The 18156-nt window shown below is 30.4% G+C and overlaps 1 protein-coding gene across 1 annotated transcript; it reads right to left on the bottom strand.

Annotated features, from left to right (window-relative positions):
* Nucleotides 1-7088: 7088 nt before the first annotated feature.
* LOTGIDRAFT_152342 (hypothetical protein) lies at nucleotides 7089-8813 on the bottom strand (the record flags this gene model as incomplete). Its single annotated transcript, XM_009045781.1, has 2 exons — nucleotides 7089-7431; nucleotides 8767-8813. The coding sequence occupies 2 exons, from the start codon at nucleotides 8811-8813 to the stop codon at nucleotides 7089-7091; spliced, it is 390 nt and encodes a 129-aa protein (XP_009044029.1).
* Between the last annotated feature and the right edge of the window lie 9343 nt (nucleotides 8814-18156).

Here is an 18156-nt window from a genome sequence, read left to right as displayed (position 1 = left end):
AGTTTATTTCACGTTATATATTGGCTGATGGGTAATTGTGACTAGTAATCTCCAATCAACTTGCTATTTAACTCAAGTCAGTACCAAGAATTCCAATAGAAAGTCAACAAATCAACCAGTGATTTCAAAGAAGAGGCAAATCACTCTCCTTTTCTTCCTTTCTACTCCACTAATTGTATTAACGGTGATCTTTGACTTGTATAGCTCAAGTCAACTGTTGACAGTCCTCACTAGACATTACTTGTGTAGATTTGATTCACCATATATTTCCAATATTCTCACAATCCATTCCATTAAATAACCTTCTATCAAGTCATTATTATCATTTTATACCTCATACCATTCAGTTTATTACAGCTCTTAACAACTGGACAATACTAAATATAGTAAGACAATAATATTGGTCATTTCGTGCACTAATCAATACTGTTAAAGTAAGACGAAGGATGGCTCGAAACACACCACAGACAAATGCGCTACTTGATTTCTTCATATGTATGATGTAGCTAATCAGAACTAGATGGAGTTAAATAGACTTTCTAAATATCTTTGCTTCAACAAATTTAATAACATTTTATTATTATATCATTTCTTCTCAATAATTTTAATCTCAGTACAACCACCTCATCTTTTATTATTATTTGAATTATAGATTCAAGCCAAAAACACCTACAGAATTCTGAATTCTATAACTGAAATTCAAAGCACAATATATCTTTTTCGGTTTACATGGGACCTCGTGTCAGATAATTTTGTGAACCATATCTTTAAGTTTTGTGTTTTGGTTATAATATTCTATTTTGTGTAAAACCTGTGAACTGATGGACAGACTGACATAGCTCAGAAATGTTGAGTTTTTATGCATGTTGAATATTATTGATTCAAGTTTGAAATTAAATAAAAATTATAAACATCTTACTTTTCTTTACTGAAATAAGAAAAATGGCACTAACACTGAATCATGCACTGAGATGAATTCACGAAATAAGTTTAATACTGCTGCTCTATTTTCAACAGTTAACGGATGGTGTTGAACTTCACACAGAGACATTGCTATCCTGTACATACACACTTTGTGAAATTTTTACTAACAACATTGCCCAGAACCTGTTAACCTGCATAATGGGTTGAATATAAAAATTTAACCAGAAAAGGAGGAAAATAAAGTTCGGAATTAAGAAAATTTAAATAAAGAAAAAATAGCGCATTATTAATATTGATTTAAATATTTCCCTCTACAATCATATTAAGATGAGAAATAGTCATAGAAATATATTAGATTTTATTAACATCAATTCTCAAAGGATGAAAGTTCCATCCAGCAATTCTTTATTTCTAAATTTCATCAAAATTCATGTATAACATTTGAATGGGAGACTTTTCAGGCCACAGTGTTGTTCAGTTGAATATTAACAAAGATATAATAGATTGGAAAGGTACCATTATTCCTTATACATTTTTTTACAATTATTATAAAGAAATACAGTGTATTATAACAAATAACAGAACCTGTAGGAGAAAATTCTTAAGTATACAATAAAAATATGCCATGTCATTTAATTGCCAAAGCCACATGTCATGTCACAGCAAAAGTTAATCTTATGATGGTATTTTGATCTTTAAGAATTTAACTTAAAGGGATGGTATTCTAAATTTTGTATGTGTAATGGGAACAATGATGGCATCAATTTCAGTCATTCGAATTATCAATCAGAAAATCAGTGGTTCTAATAATTCTACTCAGACTAAAACCCTTGCTAATGTCATATGTGATTCAAGCAAATTTTGCGGGTGTGCTGTCATAATACACTTTATTGGTATTACAAGAACCACAGACATCAGATTGAAAATTGGAATGGTGCAAATTGATGCTATTAGAGCTCCTGATAAGCATAAAAAATTTAGAAGTCCTCTTTCCAATCCCTTTAAGAAGTTAATACATGTATTGAAAACAAAATCCTTTTACAGGATTAAACGAAAGACATTACTCCAGCAAATGATTTGTCAACATAATTGAAGCTATGTCAGTTTGCCTATATCAAACATGAAGTAATAGAGTAAAGTGGAAGACTGGTAAATGATGGTATTTTATGATGAACGTACATCAAGATAACAGGCACACAATCTGTCTGATTATGCAGGATTTTGACAAATTGATCTTTTAGGTAGAATTGTAGAAGAAAGTACTATGGATTGAGGTCAAGATAACTTCAGCTGAATCTGGTATAAAATCAATGATCAAGTCATAAAACTAGAACAAAGTCTTCTTCCTAAAATAAATATTCTATTTTTCAATATCAATATTAATCTTCAGTCATATTATAACACTATTTATACAACCTCACTTACATTCAAAAAATTCATCGATTTTATTAAAAAAAAATTATTTTTGTTAAGAAAAAGCCTAGAAGACTGTATCAACCTGAGGGTGAAGGTTTTAATCGATAACTTTCTTCTAACCATTATCTTTGAACTGTAGGAAATCCATCTAGTCATTTCTGTAACATGACCCCACGACCTTACTTATTGTTTATTTTAATGTACACAACAAACTAATTTAAGTTAACATCTAAAATGTCCAGTTGAAAATCTTTATGCAACAAAATGGTCAAAAGCAGTTGAATATCCAGATAAAAACCCAAGAAATCAAACTAGCAGAGTAAATATTATGTTGATAATATCAATGATAAAAAGTTTCCCCAAGGCAAAAAAAAATCCACTTGTTAAAAGATCCATCCAAGACATCTTAAATGAAAGCTTAAAGTCATGTTTCTGGTAATGTCCGAAGGAATTCAAATATTAAATAAAATTATTTTAATATGCTAGCGCAAGACAGTGCACTTAGAACATGAACTCTTCTATATTTTTATCTGCAAATGATGACATCTGCTGAATAAGACACTACTCCTGGTTTAAGTGAATTGAAAATCATATTTCGTTGCATTTGAAGAAGGTTTTTATTATTGGCTTGATATAGGAAATCACTAGATAGAAAATACATCAAATAGAAGAGAAGGAAATTAAATTAATGTCAGTTTTTCAATATGAAGTAATCTGATTAGACATGAATTTGTTTTAACACGAACACAAGGTATTAGATAAATTAAAGATGTGATAACTGAATAGAACTGTTGAGCTGTGTTGTTTATTTTATCAATAAAACAGATATCTTAAATATTAAATGCCTAATATTCTAGGGAGCTAAAATAAATAATTACAGACAATATTTAGAAATAACATACAATATATAACAATATTCTCATCTAATCAATTGGCTATGCAAGCTAAAAATTATTATTATTAATTATTTTTGCTACATATTCCAGTCACTATAATTCAGAGGATCAGGACTGTTCAGAAGGGATTGATCAAGGTTGTATTTGCATACCATCCATCTCTATATCTGTTAAGTCAGAATTTGATGTCAATTTGTGATTTGTACTTTAATTTGTAGCATGGTTGGATCTTAACATGATGGTTACCAAAATCATCACAATACCCAATAATGAACCAGTATCAACATAAAGATGTGAAAGACTTTCTGACTATACATTTGACTTCCATGAATCTGGTATAAGGAATGAAGATCTCACTTAATCATTATGATATTTTTTTGATGATAGTTTTATGATATCTGATTAAAAAAATACCAGAGCGTTTGTATTTTCAGCAAGATTACAGTAATTATGATCAGAAAGCATGAAATATACCAGGCCTAAAAGTTTGTCGACAATGTACAAAAATCAGGAGGCAAACCTGCATGAAAATTCTTCGCCGCTGGCACAAAATTCATAGTTATTTGCTGTGATATCTCTTGCCAAATTGCGTAAAAATATTCATTGTTTACAAATAGACCTAACGTGAGAAATGTTTTTACAAGAATCAGCAAGATAAGTGTGTTTCAATTTCGTGTTGGAGACACTTCCAATATGTTTTCATATGATGGAACAATGGTCACAACAAAAGCATTGTGGATCAAACACACCCCAGTTGGACAGACGAACATTGTTGGTGATAATAATACACACATGTGGGATGTGATGTGTGTGTATAAAAATTATATATTAAATTCTAGAGTGTCTACATGCCTATGTAATATGCCCCAAAAGATATGTTCACATGGAAAGATGTTGGTGTATAAAATCTATTGATTTAATCCTTCAGTTTATATTTAAACATCATTATTTCATGAAATTTGATGTACACAAACTCAAAATAAATCATTGATTTGTAGGCTATTTCTGAAACTACAGCTACTCAACACAGAAAACTCAAAAAGTCAATACTCTGACTTTGTAAAATACATCAATTTATTAGCTTGTATTCACAGACAACCTGATTTCACATAAATATTTCTAAATAGATTAACCAGAAAGTTGACCACATTTATACTGGCATGTATAGATACTATTCACTTTCAAAGTAGAGATAGAATCTAAGTATTACGAATCATTTATTAAGCAAGATACAGAATATCATGCTTAGACTGTAGATACTTTGTAAACTGAAAGACAACTGATTGACAATGGTAACCTAAATATAAATCCATAGACAGCAAATAATCAAAATTTAAAAATCTAAAGTTTAAGATGTTTAAAAGGAACTAAATAGAAAATAGACTGATAGACATATATTAATCACTATATAAACATAGAGAAATGTTGGCATATAAAAGTAGGTAGAAACACAATAATGTATTTGAAGATTCAAGTCAGTGGTAAGTCAAGTTAAGAAAATAATTTCTAAAAAATTTGAGAATAAAGTGACAAGATGACAATTGGATGATGAACTTATAATTTAGATAAACCCTAGTCTCTAATCATCAAATCAACATATACAAATCAATATACATTAATGTATCAAAGTTTAACCAGTCATTTAGATGCAGTCATATGAAGTCAGTTGAGATACTTCAATTGGCAGCTGAAACTATCTTTAAATGTTGAACCAATCTGCTTATTGTCCGTAAAGAGTCTGATTCGGCAAAGAAATTGCTTTCTAACACTCATGCATCCAGTCTTAAAAAATTTAAAGAGAATATTAGAATTGAGTTTAATGAAATCAACTGAAGTGGTGAAGCGTTGTATTTAATGTTTTAGGTTTCTAAAAACACTTTCTCACCAATAAATTACTGTCCACAAGTTGTTTTTATTTAAAGAATCTAGGTAATTCAGCTAGAAAAAGATTTAGAAAGGAAATATTATACCAATCTATTTGATTAAATTTTTTTGACACTTTCATTCAAAACTCATTTTCAAGTCACATTGGTCATTTTGTTAGAATATTAGCCGAGTCTTTAGAGGGTTTAATTATTGTACAATAGATGAATAGATTAAATAACATTTTTTAATGTTATCTCTACCCCTAAATGTTGCTTAAGGATTACAGTGGAACCGTGTTTATCCGGTTGCAGATAATCCGGAAATCTGCTCACTTTTTACTGGGAACAGAATAATTACTATGTAAAAGTAACTGTTAATCCAGTTCTGCACGGCTCTGCACGGGAAACAATTATAAAATTCTATAGTAATTAGAGGGAGTAATTGTATTGTGTTGTATTGTTTTAGTGTAATATTGCACTGAGTGTGAGAATAAAACGGTTATTATTATTATTAGTATTCATCATCCGGTCGCATGTCAAGTGAGTTCTTAATCTAACTGGTTTTCGGATAAGCAGCATTTATGATGGCGCGTCATTGGTGTTTAATAAATCCTAATTATGAGATTATTCGATTAATTTAATTATCTGATTTAATAATCATACCTGTATACCATTTATCCTTCAGTTATACTTCAATGTTCTTTTTCTTTTTCTGAATTCTATTATTGCTACGGAATGCATAAAACGTTAGCCCTACAAAGTAACGGCACAGAAATTTGTGTTTATAAATAAGCAAAACTGGCTTTCTGATTAGTTTTATTCATGATGCCTCGTTGATCGGTGTTTAATAAATCGTTATTTGAGAATATGCGGTTAATTTAGTTATCACATTCAGTAATACTTGAATTCAATTTTTCGTTCAGTCATACCCGAATTCCATCACTGCTACGGAACACATCAAACATTATAGCTAAGAAGATGAATAAAGGAATGATATTGTTATTACTATGCTATGATATTGAAATGAAATGAAAAATTATAAATAATCAGAGTTCTTCACGACGTATCAGCACTATAAAGTACACACATGTCTATCACATTTTATCTTGAGTGGGAATGCGCGGATAAACAAGGCTCTACTGTAAGAATGCCAGTGCTTCCAAGAGTGGGTTTGATATTTATTTTCAACTTATTGCACATACAATGCTTATGTGGTCTGTTGAAGAAGTGATTGCAGTCAATAATTGCTGTTTCTTTATGTTTCAACCAGGTGAGAAATAAATTTATTTGATAAAAAGTCAATTTTAAATTTCACCAAACAACACATTCATAACATCTGTCTTGTTTATTGCTACAAACTATCATCAATTATATGATACAACCAAATGTAAAGTTACCTCCCTTTCACCACAAAAGATAAGTATGGAATTTATTTTTCATTTGAAAACCTAGTTTTTCTCATAAAAAAAGTACAAAAATTAAAAAGTACAAAAATTGAAAAAGAATTGTATTGAATACAACCAGTATCATTTGGCAATATAGGGGAATCTTAAAATACGCAGCAAAGCATTTTCCTTGAACAAGTATTTTTTTATCAAAACATTCAAGCAGGGTATAGATTGCAGATTTGTGGTCCAATAAAAGAATATGAAGCTATGTAATATTATGGGACAAGGCCATGTGCAGTTTCAATTTGCACTATTCAAAAATGACTTCTTACCTTTTAAAGCCTATATGATAGAACAATCATTTCTGGTTTGTAACGATTACTTAATAACAGGGATAATTGATAAAATAAGGAGAAATCAATGTCAATTCAAGTGATTTGCTTTATGCACAATAACTTTTACAATTGATATATTTCTTTCCATTTGCTGGCATTCTCGTTGTCATACTATGACATTTCATACCACCCAGGAGTTAAAAATATAATTGATAGGTAAGATGGTATTTGTAGGAAGAAGTATAAATATTCTGGAACAATCAGTCAATCTTTAGCTTTTGAAGCTGAGGAATAGTTACAAATAACATTTACTATAATAATACATACCACCATGTCTGCAGATTTCTCAACACCGTCTTCGTCTAATGATTTCTCTGCTAGATAATTATTAGGGGAGTTTAAGTTCTCTTCAACATTAACAACTTCTAATCTTCCTTCATCAATCTCAGGTGGATCTTCTTCCAATTCTGGTAAAGGTCCACGAGCTATCACCAAATCCACCAATCCTTGTGCTGATTGCAAGATACGGATGGCTTCTTGGTGAGAGATATCTAATGGTTGTCCATCTATAGCCAGAATTTGATCATGTTCCTGAAGTCGGCCATCTCTGAAAATATACAAGTAATTGATATTGTCTATTATACAAATTTTTTATACAGTTTTTCTGGAAGCATAATTCAATTCCATTTTGAATCATGCTGTAATATCCTACAGAATTTGATATTTTAGCTTGATGTCACTCTGTGAAAAACTACAAAAAGCTCATGTCAGCTTCAATTTAATGTGTTTATTAATATTGTGGCTTGAGGGTAAAATTCAATAATTATAGAACTAGAAATATATACTTCCCACTGATATTGACTGGTGGAATTTTATATTATAGTTATTCTTCAAAATCATTAATACATATTGCTTTTAAAGCCTGACATTTCCTTTCATGTCTGATTTTTTCAGATTATTTCACAATAATATTATTTCATATCTAAGACATGTTCACTGATTGGAATAGAACCGGAATCAATCAAATTTGATTTCTTTTTTTGCCATATTTAATTTAGTGGCACTTTTGAGATAATGAAATCAGTATCGAGTAATTCTTTTAATTCTTTATCACAGAATTAAATATCATTGTTCTATGAAGCAAAGACAGAATTCTTGTAAAATAAGCCTGATTCACGACATAGGCTTCCTGAAAGATTCTATATGCTCTGACATTTAATGTTTATGTGTATAACAGGTATTAAGTTCTTATAAGCTCTTTATTATATCTTTATTGGCAAAAAGAATATGTCACTTTTGGAGGATGAAATTTAGATTGAAATATTGCTTGGTTAATATCAAGTGAGCAATGTTTAAATACAGCATCTCCCATTTCTAATTTGATGATTGCCAATGGACAAGACCTGTCCAAAAAGTCAACAACATATATTAACTTTCAGCTCTTGAGCTTCAGTTTCATCTCCCTTTGTTACAGATTGTGTATGTGTATTTCATTTACAATAAGGCCTTTGTGGGGGCTGACAATAACCATTTAGTGAGAGAAAGTTTGCCTTAAGAATGTCCAATGCTTCTCTTGTAGCCATGCGCTCTTTAGAGTGGCTTTTGTAGGTAATGTTTGGTTGAGAATATTAGCATGTGGTATGTAAGGTGTTAGCCAGTTTCCATGTTATGATAATACTAATGTCATGTAAATACCAGGAAGCATCAAAACATATAATTAGTTATCATAGACAATGATATATATTCCAGACATAACACATCACTTACAAATCTCATCAGCAAACCAAATAAAAGGAGAATTCCCTTAATTCTAATCGTATATTAATTCTTACATTGATTTTATCACCAGACAATCACAATCATGAATAAATAAAACACATTTCACAAATATCAGCTTAACATTTCAATATCCTCCCTTTTTGCTCTATACCTACATGCTTACTGATACATGAGGTTGATCTGTCTGCCTAGTGTTTTTGTTTTTTTCATGTTAGTTAATAAAACCTTTACCAAAACCAAATTTGTAATTTAACAAATGTGACCAAAATTTAATTATTCATGCATATATTAGATTGTAAAGAGGTTTTCTAAATATTTTATGTGTATTGGATACACTGATAGTATTAATTTGCACCATTCTAAATTCCAGACAGGAAATTTGAATGGTGCAAACTGATGTCCACAATACACACAGAATCTTTTAGATAACCTCTTTACAATCCGTTTGAAGCTTTGGTCATAATTTAAGACATTAATTACATCTAAGCATACCATTTGATTTTGGAGCATTGACTAATACAAAAATAATATATTCACATGTTAAGTGTGCTTTTGCAAATAAAATATATTTCTTTGTCCTTAATATTTAACAAATAAAAGAAAATTATTGACATTTTCATTAATTTGAGTTTTTAACAGAAAATTTTCAAAATAAAATTTTTATGAAACCCTTGACTTAAGTATATATGATACAGAAGTTAGAATGGAGGCCTGGAAAAACTTAAATTATGTCATCCACAATTTGAAATCTTGTCAAAAATGAAGAACTTAGTCTAGAGAGGGCTTAAGATAAATTACTTGAAAAACACTTGATCACAAACTGTCAGTTTTAAACTAGTAGAACTTCTCTCAATACAAAAAAAGGTTCGCAACCGTGTGCGATAATTAATTAGCTCGTTGAAGAGCAATTTATAGATGATTTATAGAGTTCAGTAATCGATATATTGTATAATTTTAATATTCACTCAGTAATATTTATTTATTCATGTTATTAATATCTTTAATATTATCAATATCTTTAATATATTATTAATTTTTGCAATATTATTAATATTGTATTGTATTATCTCTGTATTGTATTTTTTGTATATTATATTGTATATAATGTATATCATGCTGTTGAGTCTAAATGGCACTTTGCAATAAAGATTACATCTCATGCGCTTTAAAACATAGTGAAACTCATATTTATCTTGTAATCTTTCGGTAAGATAAGAAATGAATCAAATATACTCAATACCCCTTATTGATTGAGTAGTTAGAGAGTATTATTATTGATTTAAGGTATAATAGTGTTATAATAATTAGTACCATTAAGCAGTATGATAAATGATGTCCACTAGACAAGTTTAATCAATTTATAATTACTACAAACTAATTAATCAAAACTCTCTCCTTTCTTATGTATATTCTTGGCTTCCTTGGATATATCCTGGTCAATCTCTTACTTGACCATTGAATTAGAGAAAAAGAAAGAAATAACCATTTGTGTCCTCCACCCAACTCCCCACATCCGTCAAACATATCAGAACAATTTGATGGTGTGAAATGTCATTTATTTTGCATGACCACAAGAATATGAGAAACATAAAGTATTTGTGTAAAACTTACACTACATAAAACAACTCAAATATCTAATAATGCTCATATTCCTGTTGGGCTAAACACAATAATGATAAAAAAAACGCCAAACATAGCCCCAGCTGTCATGCCCAACCAACAACCATTTGCGTCCCCCTCCAACTCCCTTAAAAGAGAGAAGAAATGGTTGGTGTGAAGATGATTATTAATGATTTAAAGTATTGGAATACGAGTTAACATATATCTCAATAAAATCATTAGCCCTTACTCAAATACTGTGTCAAATATTCCAATAGAAGCAAACAACCATTTTTGCAAGATTAACAACTCAATGTTAGGTTCACAAGGATCATATCTACCAGCTGGTCATTTGCAAAACATCTTGGCATTGATCTTTCCCTGATTACTTGTACCATTTACAGCAAGGAGGTGACTTATTCAAGGTAACCAGACAATCACATGCAGATCAAGATTAAAATCCTTTGAGCTCTATTTGTTCAATTTGATCAAACAAACTGTGCCACAAATCAGCAAAAGGTTACTGTTTATATAAAGATAGTGGACCACAGCAATATACGGCATGCAGATGGTAGAAATGAAACATCCATTTTAAGTTTCATCAAAATTGGTTGAAAACTAAGAGAGTAATAGCATATTCAAGATTTTGGGGCAAGGGCAACAACTCTGCTTCTAATGGTCGAAAATAGCTCAAATTCGAATTTGATCTTCGTTTTATGAATATGTCTACACATACCCAATGTCATTTCATTCCATCAAAAAATCTAGTTTTTAGAGCGTTTACAAGCAAATGTTGACCGACGGACCTTTGTTTCATGAATATGTATGCACATACCGAACTTCATTTGATTACTTCAAACACTCTAGTTTTTAGAGTGTTTATGAGCAATTGATGTTGATAGAAGCACTTATTGTATAGGGGTTAAAGGGCGATAACTCCTCAAAACTAACGTAAGAGGCCTAAATCTTGAAAAAGCCTTAAATCTAATCAGAAGTAAACTAAACTTTCTCAAACCTTTCAATTTAGGTCCAATAACATTCATTTTAAGTTTCATCAAAATCGGTTGAAAACTAAGAGATTTTGGGGCAAGGGCAATAACTCTGCTTCTAACGGTCGAAAATAGCTCAAATTCGAACTTGATCTGCATTTTATGAATATGTATACACATACAGAATTTAATTTGATTCCATCAAAAATTCTAGTTTTTAGAGCGTTTACAAGCAAATGTTGACCGACGGACCGACAGACAGACAGGGGTGCCGACAATCTACGTCCACATAGAGAGATGTGGGCGTATAAAAATGTATCATGTTTCAAACATGTTTTCTTTAGCAAAGTATTATTACCATAATATCATTACACAAAAAGGAAAAAATTGAATTTGATAATGAATATACTGACATTTACAGACCGATTTTTTTTAACTGGATTTCACAATATCCCATTAAACATTCTTATTTTATCACGAGCTAAATGAGTGTCTAATTGAATTTAGTTTAAACCATGATACACAAAAACTCAACAGCAAATATCATTCTAACTTGGTTTCTTTACAGATAGCTCCTGGTTACATTGACACACATGGAAGATGTTAGAAAATATATTGCTTCAAGTTATTGCTTTTATAGGATAATAACACAAACATTCTGTATTGGAATTATTTTCAAAGGCCATGTCCAATTGTAATTATTCATATATAGTTTCATCAATCCGACCATAACTGTTGTTTAACATGTATATATAGTTTCATCAATCAGACCATAACTGTTGTTTAACATGTATATATAGTTTCATCAATCAGACCATAACTGTTGTTTAACATGTTTATATAGTTTCATCAATCAGACCATAACTGTTGTTTAACATGTCTATATAGTTTCATCAATCAGACCATAACTGTTGTTTAACATGTTTATATAGTTTCATCAATCAGACCATAACTGTTGTTTAACATGTTTATATAGTTTCATCAATCAGACCATAACTGTTGTTTAACATGTTTATATAGTTTCATCAATCAGACCATAACTGTTGTTTAACATGTCTATATAGTTTCATCAATCAGACCATAACTGTTGTTTAACATGCATATATAGTTTCATCAATCAGACCATATATAAATATTATTGTAAATAATACGTTTTGTGTTTCAACCAATTCTGTGGTGTGTGGTTATTTTCTGCATACTATTAATAAAACAACATCCGGGTCATTCTTCGAGAAACCCGCCAAGGCTGTTAAACACTTAAACACGGATCGTGTCAGCGACGAGTTAGTCATAATTTTAGTAAAAAAAGCGGTTGGTGCTTGGCCTCGTTTTCGTTTGGTTGATACAACATGGCGGGTTTTCTTCCTGTACATGAGCTTGTGCCTCTTTATTCAACTCTATAAAACGGTTAGCGGTTTATTTATCGCATTTTAATCATGTTAATTTGGATTTGGATCGGCGTGTGTGTCGAGTAACTTGCTGGGGACATGGCGGTCTGTTAGTCCGCAATGATCCGCACGGAAGACTGTCCGGGCATGACAGCTGGGGCTGTGTTTGGCGTATTTTATCATTATTGTGTTTAGCCCAACAGGAATATGAGCATTATTAGATATTTGAGTTGTTTTATGTAGTGTAAGTTTTACACCAATATTTTATGTTTCTCATATTCTTGTGGTCATGCAAAATAAATGACATTTCACACCATCAAATTGGTCTGATATGTTTGACGGATGTGGGGAGTTGGGTGGAGGACACAAATATAATTGTTGTTTAACATGTATATATAGTTTCATCAATCAGACCATAACTGTTGTTTAACATGTATATATAGTTTCTTCAATCACCGTAACTCCAGTTTAGTATGTATACCAAATTTCATCCATCAGACCATAATTATAGTTTTCATTTCATTTGTGTGTATATTTTCAACAATTTTACCATGTCAAGGACTTTAACTCAATACCTAGTCATTCAGTTGAAATCAATGCCAATTACTGCTGGCTTTAGTGTAGTAATGAGTTAGTGTTTGTAGATATCTAAATATCTTTATGATCAAATGACACTGTAATTAGATATACTCTTCTTATACAAATACAATGAATAAAGGTCAACCTGTTAGAAATGTTCTATTCTTCTACAAGTAAGTGGTACTAAAACAAATGTTTTGAATGCATACATGTTGATGAAAATGCAATGCCACTATCAAATACAGCCTCATGAATTCATAACATATATTAATTCCGTTTTGCATTCAGCAATACCTATTTTGATAAGAGATCACTTACAGAAACTGAATTCAATATATAAACAGAATATAGAAGATATCAATTCTATAATAATATGGCTCTTTAATAATCAATACATTATATTTGATATAAGACTGTAAGGTAATAATTTCAATATGAAAACATTATCGCAATTGATTTTAAAATTCTAGTCAAAATCTATTGATCTGATATTAGCCTCCGTAATATCCTGTTGTTTCAGTTTTATAAGCAAATCAATCACATCTGACATAGCAATAATATTATTAGTTCTAACTTGATTTTTATACTTTCTATCTCTTATTATTGACAATATAAATACCTTTTAAATACAATATGGAGTCTCTATAGCATACCATTTTACATTTGTTAACATAGACGTTATGGCACAGGCAGGTGATAATGTAGCTGCTCAAATTCAACATTATTGAAGAATTATTACAAAGCACCGCATGTAGTGTTTTCATAACATGTGTATATGTATCAATCAACTTCTACTCTTTATAACTGGCAAATGCAAACTGTGTTGAAAATGTAAAAGGGTCTTGTTTTCTTAAAGAATCTCCAGAAATATATCAAAGAGAAACAAATAACAAGTTCCTGTTCTTTATTCACTTAGGCCATTGTGGGCCTTTTGGTTTGACTTGAAGTGAAGTATTTTAACCACAAAGCACAAAATACAAAACATTAGGACTTGACCTTTAGAAACTAATAAGATCATAAAATAAAAATGATGATTTGATTTATTGAAGAGAAATATGTCACCCTACTATAATCCAATCAACTCAATAACTGTATTAAGTCAACTGAAGCCAAAAATTCATTTTCCATCACTTATCATAACTAACTAGGGAATTTCAAATTGTTTCTAACTTGGAGATAACTGTGGTGGTCAATATAGTACAAACACAAATAAACTTGGCTTTTATTAACTTAAAAAACAGTACAAGTTAAAAACATCTCTTAACAAATGACATTTCAATTGAAACCACTCTACACAATACATTACAAATAGTTCCTCATTTATTACCTTTCACCTTATTTTTACATCACAGATTAATTATCTTCAGGGGTTCCTTGCCAACATTCCTGGCAATCCTAAGAATTAAGGATATCAGTTGTTGAACTGAAGAATTTCAATTGTTTGACACTGCCTACTGATTTTACTTATGATGATATGATTCTATACACACCTTTGTTTTGTAACACTGAAATAGTCTTCAACTTCGAAACATTGGCAGAATAAAAAATATTTTGACAGTGTGTCATATAATTTGTTCAATTTAAAAATAAATATATGTTCCAATATCTAATAATCTATATCGATAATTTTAATAATCCTCAATAATATTATATTTCATTCATATAAATCCTATATACCACTAAACTTACAGCACATTGACTTTCTTTTTATAGCTTTTCAAATATAATTTAACTTACTCACCCTTCCTTTTAGCCGAAAGGTAATTCAAGATGACAGCATTTTTTGTCTTGCAGAAAGCATTCTGAATTGCTTTGAATTGAGCCAATGTAATTATTTTAGCATTTAGGTAATACCAGTATATTTAATTTATTCCTATATCTTAGTAATAGTAGTTCTGTGCTCAGGTATTTACTACTAGGTTACTCCAATCTGCCATATATTTTCAAAAGCTATATCAATACACCTAGATCTTGATCTGATTAATCAAAAATACACTATCTTGAAATCTGAAGCTCAATTTAAGATGAAATTTGAATATGTTTCAAATCTATGAATTTGAGGAAATTTCCCAATCAACAAACCAAGGAAATATTCAGACAACTAGGCCTATATATAACATTCTTAGTACATCCTCATTGATATCACTGTAAATTATATACTATCTTAAAGAATCAAAAACTGCAGCAATTTCCACAAAATCATACTTCATCACCTATCTTGTAAACAGTAAATAAGCATAAAACAGTCAACAAAGTAATTCTAAAAACCTACCTTTATGTCCAGTAGAAAATAGATAGTAATGATAGATAATAGGAGAAAAAGTAATAAGAAAAAATGATTTAATGACTACATGATTTAAGGAGAAGTCTAGACAGAAAAACAAGAAACCAATTCTTTCTGATATATATACTAACTCGATTGAAAATAGGCAATCCTTCTAGTTAAAGATTTAACTCTGTCTCTTTATCCCTACTCTTGGGATTCTAGATTATTGATATTATGAAAGTGTCATTAATAATTTGTTGAAGATAATTAAAGAGACATATGTTTATCAATAGACCATTATCACTCATCCAGTACCTTAATTACTAACACAAACACAAGAAATATGGTAACTAAAATCAGGTGGACATACCGATAGATCTTATCATGGAATTCAGAATACAAAAGTGTTTTTATCTTAGGCTCTTCCATGTCCAGAATGAAAACAAAGTGTTTACAGTGAGGCTTAATAATTTACTGGATCAGTATCCAAGATGTAAGCTTATATTATACACTATTAGTAAAAATGACTAATAAGGAAGGTTTACACTCAGATTCATGAGAATTCCTTCTGACAGATAGTCTTTGACAAACCTATTGCCATAGTATAGATCTTTCCCGGATTAACTGTAACCGTTTATCGCTAGCCAGTCACTCACTGTAAGATGACTTATTAAAGGTCCAAACATTTTCATATCTCCACCAAGAGTAAAACAGAAAGCCAGACACATGTTACATGACCACAATCCGCAAGTCAACAGTATGGAAAGAGAATATGATCATTAGCAAACCTAAAAATAACTTAAGCCGAATTTTTTTAAAATGGTGACCAAAACATTATACAGGAGAATATAAAAACTAATGATTGCCTAGCAAGATACGCCCACTTCCCTGATAAATTTTCAGTGTAGCAAGGGCAGTCACCAATCTGTGTCAAATCATGCCATCTAACTTGTCAAAGATATTGTTGCTTTAAACACAAAATTTCATAATATTCTGACATAAACTGTCACCTCTGACAAGTCAAATTTAACATCAAAAGTATTATTAAAATCATATGAAATCTTTATAGTCTCTTTGTATGAACTTTGACACTTTTATAATAAGTCAAGGGGCCATAACTCAAAATCCATTCAACGAAAAATCATTAAATTCGATCAAGATTTTATCAATATAAATGATCACATCAAATTCCATTAAAAGATAAAAACTGCAGTGTCTCTATTGTATTCAGAAACAAATTTTGCTGAGTTTTGACTAAGTCAAGGGCAATAACTCAAAAACTGTTTGAAAATTTTTTTTTTAGAATTTGACCAAGATCTCATTGTAGTAGATACCAAAAAATTTCATTAAAATCAGATGAAAACTTTTATCTCTTTTGTGTTTACAAATAAATTCTGACACATTTTTACAAAGTCAAGGGCATAACTTGAAAATTCAATCTTGGCTAAGATTGCATTGTTGTAGATGATCACAAAATTTAATTAACATCAGATGAAACTGGGATCTCTATTGTGTTCACATGCAATTTTGACGCATTTAACTAGGTCAAGGGCAAAACTCAAAAACTGTTTGTGGATAGATAGAACACAATTTATTTGTAAACAGCATCTGTGGTCTTATGGTAAATTTTTCTGATATATGATGATAGAGATTAATAATTCAGAATAGACTACTACTCATCTTAATCACACTATTTCAGACTACTGCTTTTAAAACATTATCATATGAATTCCATTATTACCACATTTTATAATATTGATGTAATGTCTAAATTCTCAAATCATGGTTTTAACATTTACAAGTAACAGTCTACATTAGAACTCTATTTTGCAATTCTATACGTTTTGACTGGTATCTTCATATTAATCATTTGTCATGAATTATACCAATTTTAATAATAACTTTACGAGTTATTATTGGTGTAGTGGTAACAAAATCATGAACGATGATCTAAACTACAACTAGGAAGTCATGAAGCTGTATCATGAAAGATAACTACTACTTTACACTTATGTCTGTACTTTGCATTAAATTTACACCATAACTTACAAAGATCACTTATACCCAACTACAAAAGCATTACATTCATATATTATGCCCAAAAATCTGCTAGGTACTGTCTACAAGCCTACTGCTCACTAATCAGAATTATATTGATACCCAAGTACAGTTGGGTTTACTGGAATAAAGATGACTGTTCAATGTCATCAGACATTTCCTCACCTTTTCAGGTACCGTCTAATCTTAAAGCATTATTTTCTTATCTAACAAGGTAAATGGAGATAGCACAGAGTCACTTAGCATTCTTCATTCAACAATGTCTCTGTTGGAATAGATGTTCAATTGCTTCCATTGTTCCCAACATAACTGTACTGACTAGCAATTGGAACTCAATTCCAGATGCTTCATGGTTCACAATATTTTTATAAAATCTGCTCAAAGAAGGTGATCCTTAAAGACGAGGCAAATGTCAGTGTCTGTTGGTATTTTGATTATTTTCAAATATTAGACCTGAAGTATACATTTTATATACCCTGCTCTAGATAATTGAAATTGATAGAAACAAAATGAATCTAGAAACAGCTGAATGTTTCTTGGGACAAGTAAAAAAATCAAAGCACTTGCCCTGTGCCCAAAATTGCTAATAGTGCAGACTGTTCTGGTGGACAACACTGTGATCATTTTTTAACCTGTCAGTTTCATACTCTTGATTCATGTCCAAATACTTCATG

This window comes from Lottia gigantea, assembly GCF_000327385.1.
Source record: "Lottia gigantea unplaced genomic scaffold LOTGIsca_1, whole genome shotgun sequence".
NCBI lineage: Eukaryota > Metazoa > Mollusca > Gastropoda > Lottiidae > Lottia > Lottia gigantea.
The sequence above is the reverse complement of the archived record's forward strand: the minus strand, read 5'-3'. Positions and strand labels throughout refer to the sequence as shown.